The sequence below is a fragment of the Hydra vulgaris genome, chromosome 02, assembly GCF_038396675.1.
Source record: "Hydra vulgaris chromosome 02, alternate assembly HydraT2T_AEP".
Taxonomy (NCBI): Eukaryota; Metazoa; Cnidaria; class Hydrozoa; order Anthoathecata; family Hydridae; genus Hydra; species Hydra vulgaris.
In genome coordinates this window covers 10295865-10305965 of record NC_088921.1, presented here as the reverse complement: position 1 = coordinate 10305965, position 10101 = coordinate 10295865, and the positions used below count along the sequence as shown (strand labels likewise).

The following is a 10101-nucleotide window of genomic DNA, read 5'->3' as shown; positions in this document are numbered from 1 at the left end:
TTTTTGTGGAATATGTTTAATATATATTTTTTAAATAAAATATTAAATATATTTTATAATATTGAAGAAATTGAATTATTTTAATTTTCGATTTACTAAATATATTTATGTTCATGAACAACTATTTTAAAAATTTAAGGATTTCGCCATTTGTTTCTTCAAACGATTTTTGTTGTCAAAATAAAAAAGTTCGAAAGTTTTGTAGAATTTTTTTTCGAAGTTATTTTGTTCGGAAATAAAAGTTTCATTTAAGTTACAAATAACGTTGTTTACTTAATTGTAAATTAATAAATAGACATAAATTTCAAAATGTTAACATCTTAAAAAAGTTTCTTTTGTAATAAAATTAAATTAAACGTGTTAATTGAAGAAAACTGTTTCTTAACTAAATAAATTATAACAATATTTCTAAGAGATAAATAAAGATGTACCATGTTTTGTTTTAATCATGAATAGTAAAACTTGGTGTATATTAAGTTTATAAAGATTAAGGGCATTAAGTTTCCTAAAAAGAGTTTCGTAATTAACCTTTTTGTAAACGCCAAATAAAATCCTGGGGACGATTTTTTGTTTAGTGTTTATTTTTTTGAATTCTTTAGTTAACTGAAATAAGTAGTTTCTCAAGCAATATTGCAGTAGGTAAGACAACCATTAATAAATAAAAAGTATATAATTCATATTATATAAGATTTAGTATTAAAAAATGGTCACTATTTATAGCATAATAAAAATAAAAAGTATACTTTTTAAAGACTTTGTATTAACGAATAGTCACTCTCTATTTAGCATAGAAGAGATTTTTGAGTATTTATTTCTAATAGAATTTATATGAAATTTCCATGGTACAGTTTATGGGGGGAGGTGGGGTTACTCAAAAACGTACTAGCGCGTACTAGGGGCGGTTTACCGGCGCTTGTTTTTCTATTTCTCCTCAAACTTGATTTTTTTTTTTTAACGAAAGCAATAAAATTCACGAGTTAGAGAAAAATCATTATTATGTTATGTAATAGAATGTTTTATTAGCCGAATTCATTTCAGAGGCCTGGTCTCGAAATTAATTCGATGTAGGGAAAAAGTAAACTTTGTTATTAAAAAAAATTTGTTATTAAAAAAAAAAACTAACCAATACCGTTGCTGCTGCTATTAGTTCCTAATTCATTATGATTAAAAACGTAAATGGTACTGTAAATGATTTGGTACTTTCGAGGAACTGCGAAACAAAACGCAAATGTATTTATGTTATTTAAAGCTAAAAATTAAACTAAAGCCTAATAGGCTATTGAATATTGTTATTGAATAGCAAACCTGTATTTTCACTGCAGTCTCACTTAAAATACCTAAAATTAAAGCTGAATGGTCATCAAACAAGATATTTTACGATAAGAAAATTAGTGGAGATGTCATTTACAGATATTGTGACCATAAAAAGGAAGGACTTCCTGAAAAAGCATAAAGAATGCTACGAAGTGAAAATTAAATCATTAAATCTAAGAGTATAAAATTATATAGTCGCTATTTGAGATTAGTTGTCTTACTTTTTGATTGATTTAATTCTGAAATAGAACATTGCAGTTGTCCTGTTAGTTCAAGTAAGATTGTGTACTTTCGCTTACTTTCACTTTTGTGTTTTTTAAAACACAATAATGATAAATTACTAACTGCAATGAAAACTATAAAAGAAAAGATTCACTCTATCTTGCACAGAACAGTTACAAAGTGTAACCATTTTTTAAAATTAACAGAGTCCTTAAATAATAATAAAAAAAGAGATGACATAATTGCTATATCAGCAGATCCAGAACTAAACTATTTTTAAAAAGATGTATCATTAATTGTTTTAAAATTGAAATAGCACTTTATAAAAGTGGCTGTTTATCTGTAACGTGTTAATTTTGTACTAATTAAATTGAAATTTAAACGCAAACCATCTGTCTGTCAACATTTACATTATAAATAGTTACAAAGAACTGCCTTTGTTTTATCAGATTGTATTTGTTTTAGTACCTAATTATTTGATTTAATTATACTTCACATAGATAACACTAAATTTGAAAGCATTGACCTCTATATCAATAAACTCACAGAAGATTCAAATAATAGTGATATTTTAAGAAAAATTACACTTTTAAAAATAATACCAAAAGTGTCACTAATATCATTTTAAATAACACTGAACATACTCATGTACAAAGCACTTGTAACAGTTTAAAAAGCATAACAAATTTCTCATTAATAGAGAGCGTTTTGACACTGGTATTGTAAATATTGATCTTAGTAACCGCATGGCTCCAAAACGAGCCATGCGGTTACTAAGGTTAATAAACTTAGAACAAAACACAAAATAGTGGCATGATTTTAGAAAACATAAAATTACAGCTGACTGCCAACTGTACAGCTGTTGACTTTCTAATTTACTTGGTTTTTTTTGGGAAACTTTTAAAGTTTTATATTATATTGGATTGTTTTTAAATATAAAACTAGGTTTCTACACCAGGCCTAGGCCATTTTGAAAATATTCGAAAAGGTAAATTGTTTGAAAACTTCTTTCCAAAGCAAAAGTTGAAAAATGCGTATACTTTATTAACCTAATGAACCGTAAATATGGTTGTAGCCTTGATAAAGATATGTAACCCTGATTGAAGTTTGTTAGACTAGAAAACTCAAAGCTGTGTTGAATGCGTTGGGCCATGAACAACTAGTAGAAAATTTTCCTTAATGTTATTTTCAATGCCAGCTACAGATTGAGTGTGCAGATACAAAACTTAATGTTTTTAAATCATACCTGCTAGAGACCAATACATCAAACGTTTTTAAATTTAACAAATAATACTTTATTAGTCATTGTTGAAGAAACAGAAAATTCAATACATGGTTGGAAGATAATGAAAAACTGAAATTATCTTGAAATCAAGTTTTGCAAGCTAATTTCGCTATGTTAAAAATTGATCAATCAAGTTTTGCAATCTATTTTCGCTATATTAAATATAACAAAACCAAATTTGGCAATTTGGTTTTGTTATGTTAAAACCATTAAGAAAATTTATAAAAAACTTAAAGTTTGTTCCCATTGTAATTTTTTCGAGATAAAAGCAATTTAAATATTTTGAAAATTTTATTTTTGAACTTGTATATATGAAGGGTTCCTATTATAATTTTTATAACTATAATTTTCTTTTTGCTGAATTGTATTTTTGTTTCAGCATATCACTTTGTTTTTATGATTGATTCAATTTTTATTTTAGCTAATCTTTTTCCATATTGTTTAACTTGAATAATAATGTCTGACAAAATGTTTGTATTTTATCTCTTTTTATAAACTTGTTTTAAACAACTTTATTTAGGTTTTTTGTACACTTTTTAATCTTGGTAAACGATAGTATTTTGAGTAGACCATTAGAATCTTTTGATTTAAAATTTTTATAAAGCATAAAGCAGAAGAACAAATCAATTAAAGCATTTTAAAAATCTAGCCAGAAAAAGTATAAATATTAGGATGTAGAACACTTGTTTTTAATTTTTTATCAAACTGAGAAGCTACCATTTTTTTTCTTATTTTCCCCTACATCGTAAACATAAGTGTGCGGACCGCGTCAAATGAATTTGGCTAATGAAACGTGGAATTGATTAAAATTTTTGTTTTTAATGTTTCAAAAAACTTTCGCGCCGGGTTTAAAAAGACGTTATTTTTTAATTAATAATACGTAAGTACGCAGAGGAAGAGGGGGTTAAAAAGATGCAGTGGTAAGGGGGTTCTAAATCAGTGATTTTACTGCGTGCGTACTTTATGGATGCCCCCTAACATCACATAAAATAACAGAACAACTTAAACATAGTAAACTTAGAGTTACAAGATGAAGATTTTTCAGAAAGAATTAAAAACAGACTTTTTTAATAGCAATAGACTTTTCGTCGAAATTTTGTTATTAAAATTGTTTTTCGAAATCTGAGATTATTTGAGAGTTGATATTGTTAACTTTTTGTTAAACTATTTTCGTTACATCTGTGCTTATGACAGAATAGGGCATTATGAGCACCTTAAGCGAAAATTGAAATTTAAAAAAAAATGATAATGATGGATCCAAAATTTTAGCGAATAAACAAATTTTAGGGATCACTACTCATTGTCTACATTAATTTTTGGGTACCCGATTTTTTTTCTTAAAAATACAGAGGTTTTAAAAAAGTAGCAAAAATGCTTATATAACCCAGACCAGACTTGGTAATATGAGCACTTTAAATAAGTTCAACAAACTAACATTAAGTAAAAAAAATGCCAATCTGACAATTAGAACTAATTTTTCGAATATAATGATTCGTTATTAACAAACTTATCAATAAAAGTTCAAATTTTAAGCCACTTTTTATTGAAACAGTACTACTTTGTTTTATGCAACAACAAAAAAAAATATTTATTTTTCAATTTTATTTACTCAAACCTTTAAACAATAAAATTACAATTGTTTTTGAATTTAATTTTTTTGAATTTAAAGAAAGATATTCAGTAGTGGAGAGTGGGGTAATGACGAACACTTAAGCGGGATTGTTAATTAAAGACACCAGTTAGACAAAATTGATCACATTTATTGCTAATCAATTAGTTTAACTATTCAGTCACCAAATCCTCAAAAGCAACTTTTTATAAATCTTATTATAAAATAAAAATTTTTGACAAAATTAAAACCATTGGTGTTCGGAATTACCCTACGTACATGGGGTAATTCCGAACACACCGGGGGACAATCACAAACACCGTTGTGTAATAACAAATAAAATTCTAATTGTAATAACTTAGTACAAAAACTATACTATACAACAACAACAACAAAAAGGAGTGGTTTTATATCCACAGAAGCTGCAACAAAATGTTACTCAAGAAAAAAGTTGCATAAAATTATTGAAAAAAGTTAAAATCAAATTATAGTGAATAACAATTGTAGCTTCATTGCACTACTTCACGTCTGGAACTGAGGATTCCCACTCAGCAGGTAAAAAGAAATTGTCAAATTTATTTTCCTTTAGTGGTGTTTTTACCATGCTCGGAGTTACCCCGCGTTTGCCATTATCCCACTCTCCCCTTTTGTTAAAATAATAAAAAGTTTTACTATATTTTGTTTTTATTTAAAAAGCAATTAAAACCACTGCACAGTGCGCAGTGGAACGTTGTGTGGCCAAAATTGAAATTTTTTATACTTCTTACGATTTTTTATGTGGTGAGTTCATTTGCTAAGGCATTCAAGATGAAAATGTGAAAATATCAAACTTTTAAAATATATCAATAACGAGATATTTAGTTACAAAGTGAAATTTTTTTGTCAAAAAGGTCGTCCAAGACGAGTTTTGTGGGTAATGTTCCGACCGATTTATGTATAAATAATTTTTATATTTTCTTAGACATTTATACATTGATTGGAAAGTCATTGAGATTAGTTTTAGATAATTTAAGTTAAAAAAAGTATAACGAATGTCGTCGTGAAAGTCCAAAATATGAAAAAGTATTGCAAAATAATAGGATACTTTAACTTAAGTAGAGCAGGAAAACTGATTTACAATTCTTTATTAGGTGGTCTCAGCATTTGTTGATGCTAAATTTGCTCAAGAAAAATTTAATGAAAAATGTAATGCCGCACCTTCTTGCCCTTTTTTGAAATAATTGTTTTTTAGTGACGCAAGGTTTTTTTACAATATTTCTTTTTTGCATCTTTAATAAGTGTTGGATCCAGAATTGTCATAACATATGAACAATATAATATATAGATAGTTTTAAGAAATTTGAAATCTATCGATGAATTTGAATTTAGTATAAGATAATAAATTAAAATATTTTAATAACTCATTGCCCTCGCATTTGGGCTAGGGGGTAAACCAGAGTATTTTATTCCCATGCTCCGATTATTGCAATTTTTTGCAATGCGTTCTTGTTTAATACATTCGTTTATTACAAAATGCATCATTATAACTAATAGACCGTAGGCCAAAGCATAAAAAGGTGCTATAAAATCAATTTTCGTGGTGCAGTCGTGAGCACTAAAAAATTTTGATGCAAATGAGCGTTTTAAGGTGTTAAGATTATAAACTAAAAATTTCTCAGTTCAAAAACCCGCAGTTTTTTCTATGTCGAGATTTAAAAAACCATTAAAACGATCTGTCGATTTTTATCGATTTTAGCTGTTAACTATTAATTTTTTTTTTTTTTTCAGTAATTGGATTAGCAATTTTGATTGGTTTTAAGAAAAATAAAAATTAAAAAATATTATTAAAGAAAAGTTTCGCACTAACGTGTTATTATCGTGTAAAAACAGCGATTTTATCGATTCATAACCGATTTAGACAGTTGAACAATATTTTAAAATTTTATTCTTTTCGAAAAAGCCTTTTAAAATATACGTAAATACAAAAATTAAAAATTATTACTTAGAAGTAATGAATTTGGTCTATAAAAGATCATCTTCTAAAAATTCACCTTCGTACTCATCATAACCCTCAAAACCATTATCATAAACATCTTCATCGTCAGCAGAAGCAGTGTTATCACACTTTGAGCAGTTACATAGTTCTGAACACTTTAAAGCCGATTTTACGCAGGAACAGCGTTTAGTATCACAACCTGTCGTACAGTTACATTTTACAAAGTTTAGGATACTGTCTGGTGCTGCTGGATTCATTAGCCATTCAATGGCGATTCCTGATTCACTAACCATCCAGCCATGGTTTTGGAAATCGTCTAAATTATGAATAGGCTTAGTTGCATTTCGCCATATATATGATTGATAGTTAACTCGTTTTATATGACATATAAGAGAATCTAAAGTTGGTGGGAGCAGTTCTTCGTCGTATATTCCGGATTTAAACAATTGATACCTTATTTCGTTCACAGAATTACAAGTAGAATTCTTTTGATACATATAGCAGACAAACTTCTCCAGACTACTTAAAACACTTTCTGAAATTATGAAGGAATCTCCTAATCGACAAAATGTTTCAAGAAACTCGGTATACTCAAAGAGGAACTTAAGGGGTTTCCCTTTACCTTTTCCCATGAACGAGCTTGTTGTGTCACAACCTGAAAAATTTAAATACTTTAGAGAAATTCATAGCATAAAATTTTATAACATATATCCTGTTGCATAATAAGAAAATAAAATCCATCTAATTGGCAAATGACCCCAAGGGTTCGAACCTGAAGAATTGTGTTTCAAACTTAAACAACTAACCTACTAAATATAATCACGAAGAACTTCCTACTAATATATAATCAATCATAAGAAAACTGAAATAAATACTAATCACTTGATTACTTGACTACTATTGATAAATACTAATCACTTAATAAAAAATACCTGTAAATGTATGAAAACCAATAAACGCCTGGCACCAATTTTTATTCCAATGCTGTATGACAGCATTTATTGAGATAATCCTTTTTTTTATTTCCTATTCCAGTGAGAAAGAATAGACAACTATCTTTACAAATCGTGTTACTTAAGCTTATTACAAACACATCAGTATCCGGACTTTGAATAATGATATTTTTAATCCCGTTGGTGATGGCGTGTTCAACATGAGCTAAAAGGCGTGTATCTGCTTCCTCGTGATTGCAGTGCAAAGCAGCTACTTCGTTAACAACAACAGTTTTCAATATAGGGACGAATTGATGACAAAATTCACCATGTGTTATGTATACTGAAATTCCACAAAACAAACTAGGATCACTCAATTGCCAGCTTTGATATAAAAAGTCTACCAAATCTTCTTTGTTGCTTCCAACAGACATGTATTTTTTCCACTGCTTTGGAACTTTTTGGTTAGGGTTCATAATCTTGATTGTCTGGCTTCCCAATGAAGCTCTTTTATCTCGTTCAAGATCTTTTATACTGATTTCTGGATATCTGTCGCTGACAAAATCAATACGAGATGATCCAAAGGAGTTTCCCATAGAAATAACTGTACACAGAAGAAAATCAGACAACTCTTTAAATGTCGGAGTGATAATTTTTAATGTCTGTAGTAAAGCCATAGCATCAATCATCAAAGCATTACCTTTTTCAACATTATCTACTATAGCATTAACAACTGGAGATTCAATTAAACAGATTAATTTGCTCTTTTGTGTTTTTACTAAACCACCAGTTGTTGTAGCAAAAGGCATTGGATATGGACGAAGAGGATACTTTAAAACTTCTCTCATCTCAACATTTCTGGATTTAGCAATTAGAATTAGTTTTGCAAACAAATCTTTTGTGTTTTTTACTGTAACTAAGTCTCCATTTAAGGTTTTAGCTGAATATTTTTTTAACATACTGGAAAATGTTACAATTTTTGATTTAGGAATGGATGAGTGTAAATCCTGTTCACTTGATAGTATTCTGGTGTTAATAAATGATACAACTTTCTCTTCGCCTGTACGCAACATGTTTCTCATATCTGTAGTCAATGGGACAGTTGCAACTGCTCCTGTAGATAAATGAAGAAGGACACTAGTTTCTAAATCAAATGGGTTTGCCATGGTTTTAATTGTTGATAGAACATCAAGAATAGCATTTTCGTCCTTTTTGATCCTACTAAGGCCAAGGTCTTTCCTCTGCCTACAACATGAAATAATTGAATCTTTTACTAACTATTATTCTAAAAACAGTAAACAATGTGAAGCTATGATAGTAAAGAGAGATAGTAAAGAGTATTTTATTAAAATTAAACAAAAAGTAAGAAAATAAAGTTACCGTGTATGAGATGTACTACCCGAAATGATTTCACATTGTTTAAATATAGCACAGCGTTGATGTTGAGCCATGATCCAACGATGAACAGCTGATCGTTTTCGAGTAAACCCAACAATGCCTCCTTGTGTTTTCGAATCCCTATTAAAAGTTTGCTCAATTGTCTGGTCACATGCAACTCTAGAAAATCCATATTGTTCCTGTCGTTGAGAAGCCCAGCTAGAGTATATTTTCAGAAATTGAAATTATATTATTATTTATATAAAAAAATTTAAATTATGTAGTTGCATTTCGCATTATCAATGAATACACTACACATATTCTTAAAACAAAGGAAGATTACCAAATATTTATTTTAAAGCTAAATGTATTAAAGCTACCTGGATGAGTTATTGCTAATCTCTTCATTTCCACCCAGTAAGAAGTAGCATATCGCGCATAATTAACTCTATCTGTAATGAAAAACCATGGGAGCATCGATCTAACAGCTGATAAATGTAACGCCCAATCTCCAGTGCGCGTAGCTCGTATATATAAAAGCAAAATTTGTATCATATCTATGTAATTATACCAAAAGTTAAATGTGGCATTTTCTTGGCACTGTATATCAACAAAATCTTTGTACCGTTGACACAGATTCTCAAACTTCTGGCTCTCAATATAATCCTGAAAAATAATTACATTTTGGTTGACTCAAATTTTTGTTTAACTATATCCCCTTTCCTTTTATGAGAAATAGTATGCAATATTTACTGCTATAAATATAAAGTGATACACAATTTTTTATACTATAATTTTAGAAAAAATTTTGCAAGAAGTTTTAAGAAGTTTTTTGTTTGTTTTTATCTTAAAGTGTTTTTCAAAAAGCCTTAAAAGGAAAAATAAAGTTTCACTAAAATACCTTATAATTGTGATAATAAAAGTCATCATTTTCTTTAACAATACATTCTCTCATAGCAGACAAAAATTCAATGATATCACAATTGTCCTCATTCTCCAGTGAATCCAAAAATGATTGAAAGCAGAGGCGTTGAAGTGCTTCATACAATGTTTTATGACAACGCACAGATCGATTGTAATGTTTCCCTGATAGGACTCCATTAATGGAACCAGATGCTACAATTCCAGATTCAATAAATATATCCTAATAAATTTTAATAACTGTTTATGCCAAATTTTGCAAAAAAATTCTTGAATGTTATAATTGCAAAAAAATTCTTTAATGTTACTGTAGTATATAAGTTTCAACCTAATATATATACAATATAATATGCAATAATTATTTTTACAGTTAAAGTTGTGTTAATCTATACAAATTTCAAAAAAATTACCTGCATTCCTGCATCAGCATAAATTTTTGAGATTCCACTACAATATGACATTAACA

The 10101-nt window shown here is 28.5% G+C and overlaps 1 protein-coding gene across 1 annotated transcript; it reads right to left on the bottom strand.

The window, feature by feature from the left end:
• Positions 1-6954: 6954 nt before the first annotated feature.
• Positions 6955-8937, bottom strand: LOC136076725 (uncharacterized). Its single transcript, XM_065790127.1, has 3 exons — positions 8718-8937; positions 7338-8582; positions 6955-7060 (listed from the first exon to the last, which is right to left on the bottom strand). Exons 1-2 carry the CDS (start codon positions 8786-8788, stop codon positions 7379-7381), a joined length of 1275 nt encoding a protein of 424 aa, XP_065646199.1. The 5' UTR covers positions 8789-8937; the 3' UTR covers positions 6955-7060; positions 7338-7378.
• Positions 8938-10101: the final 1164 nt, after the last annotated feature.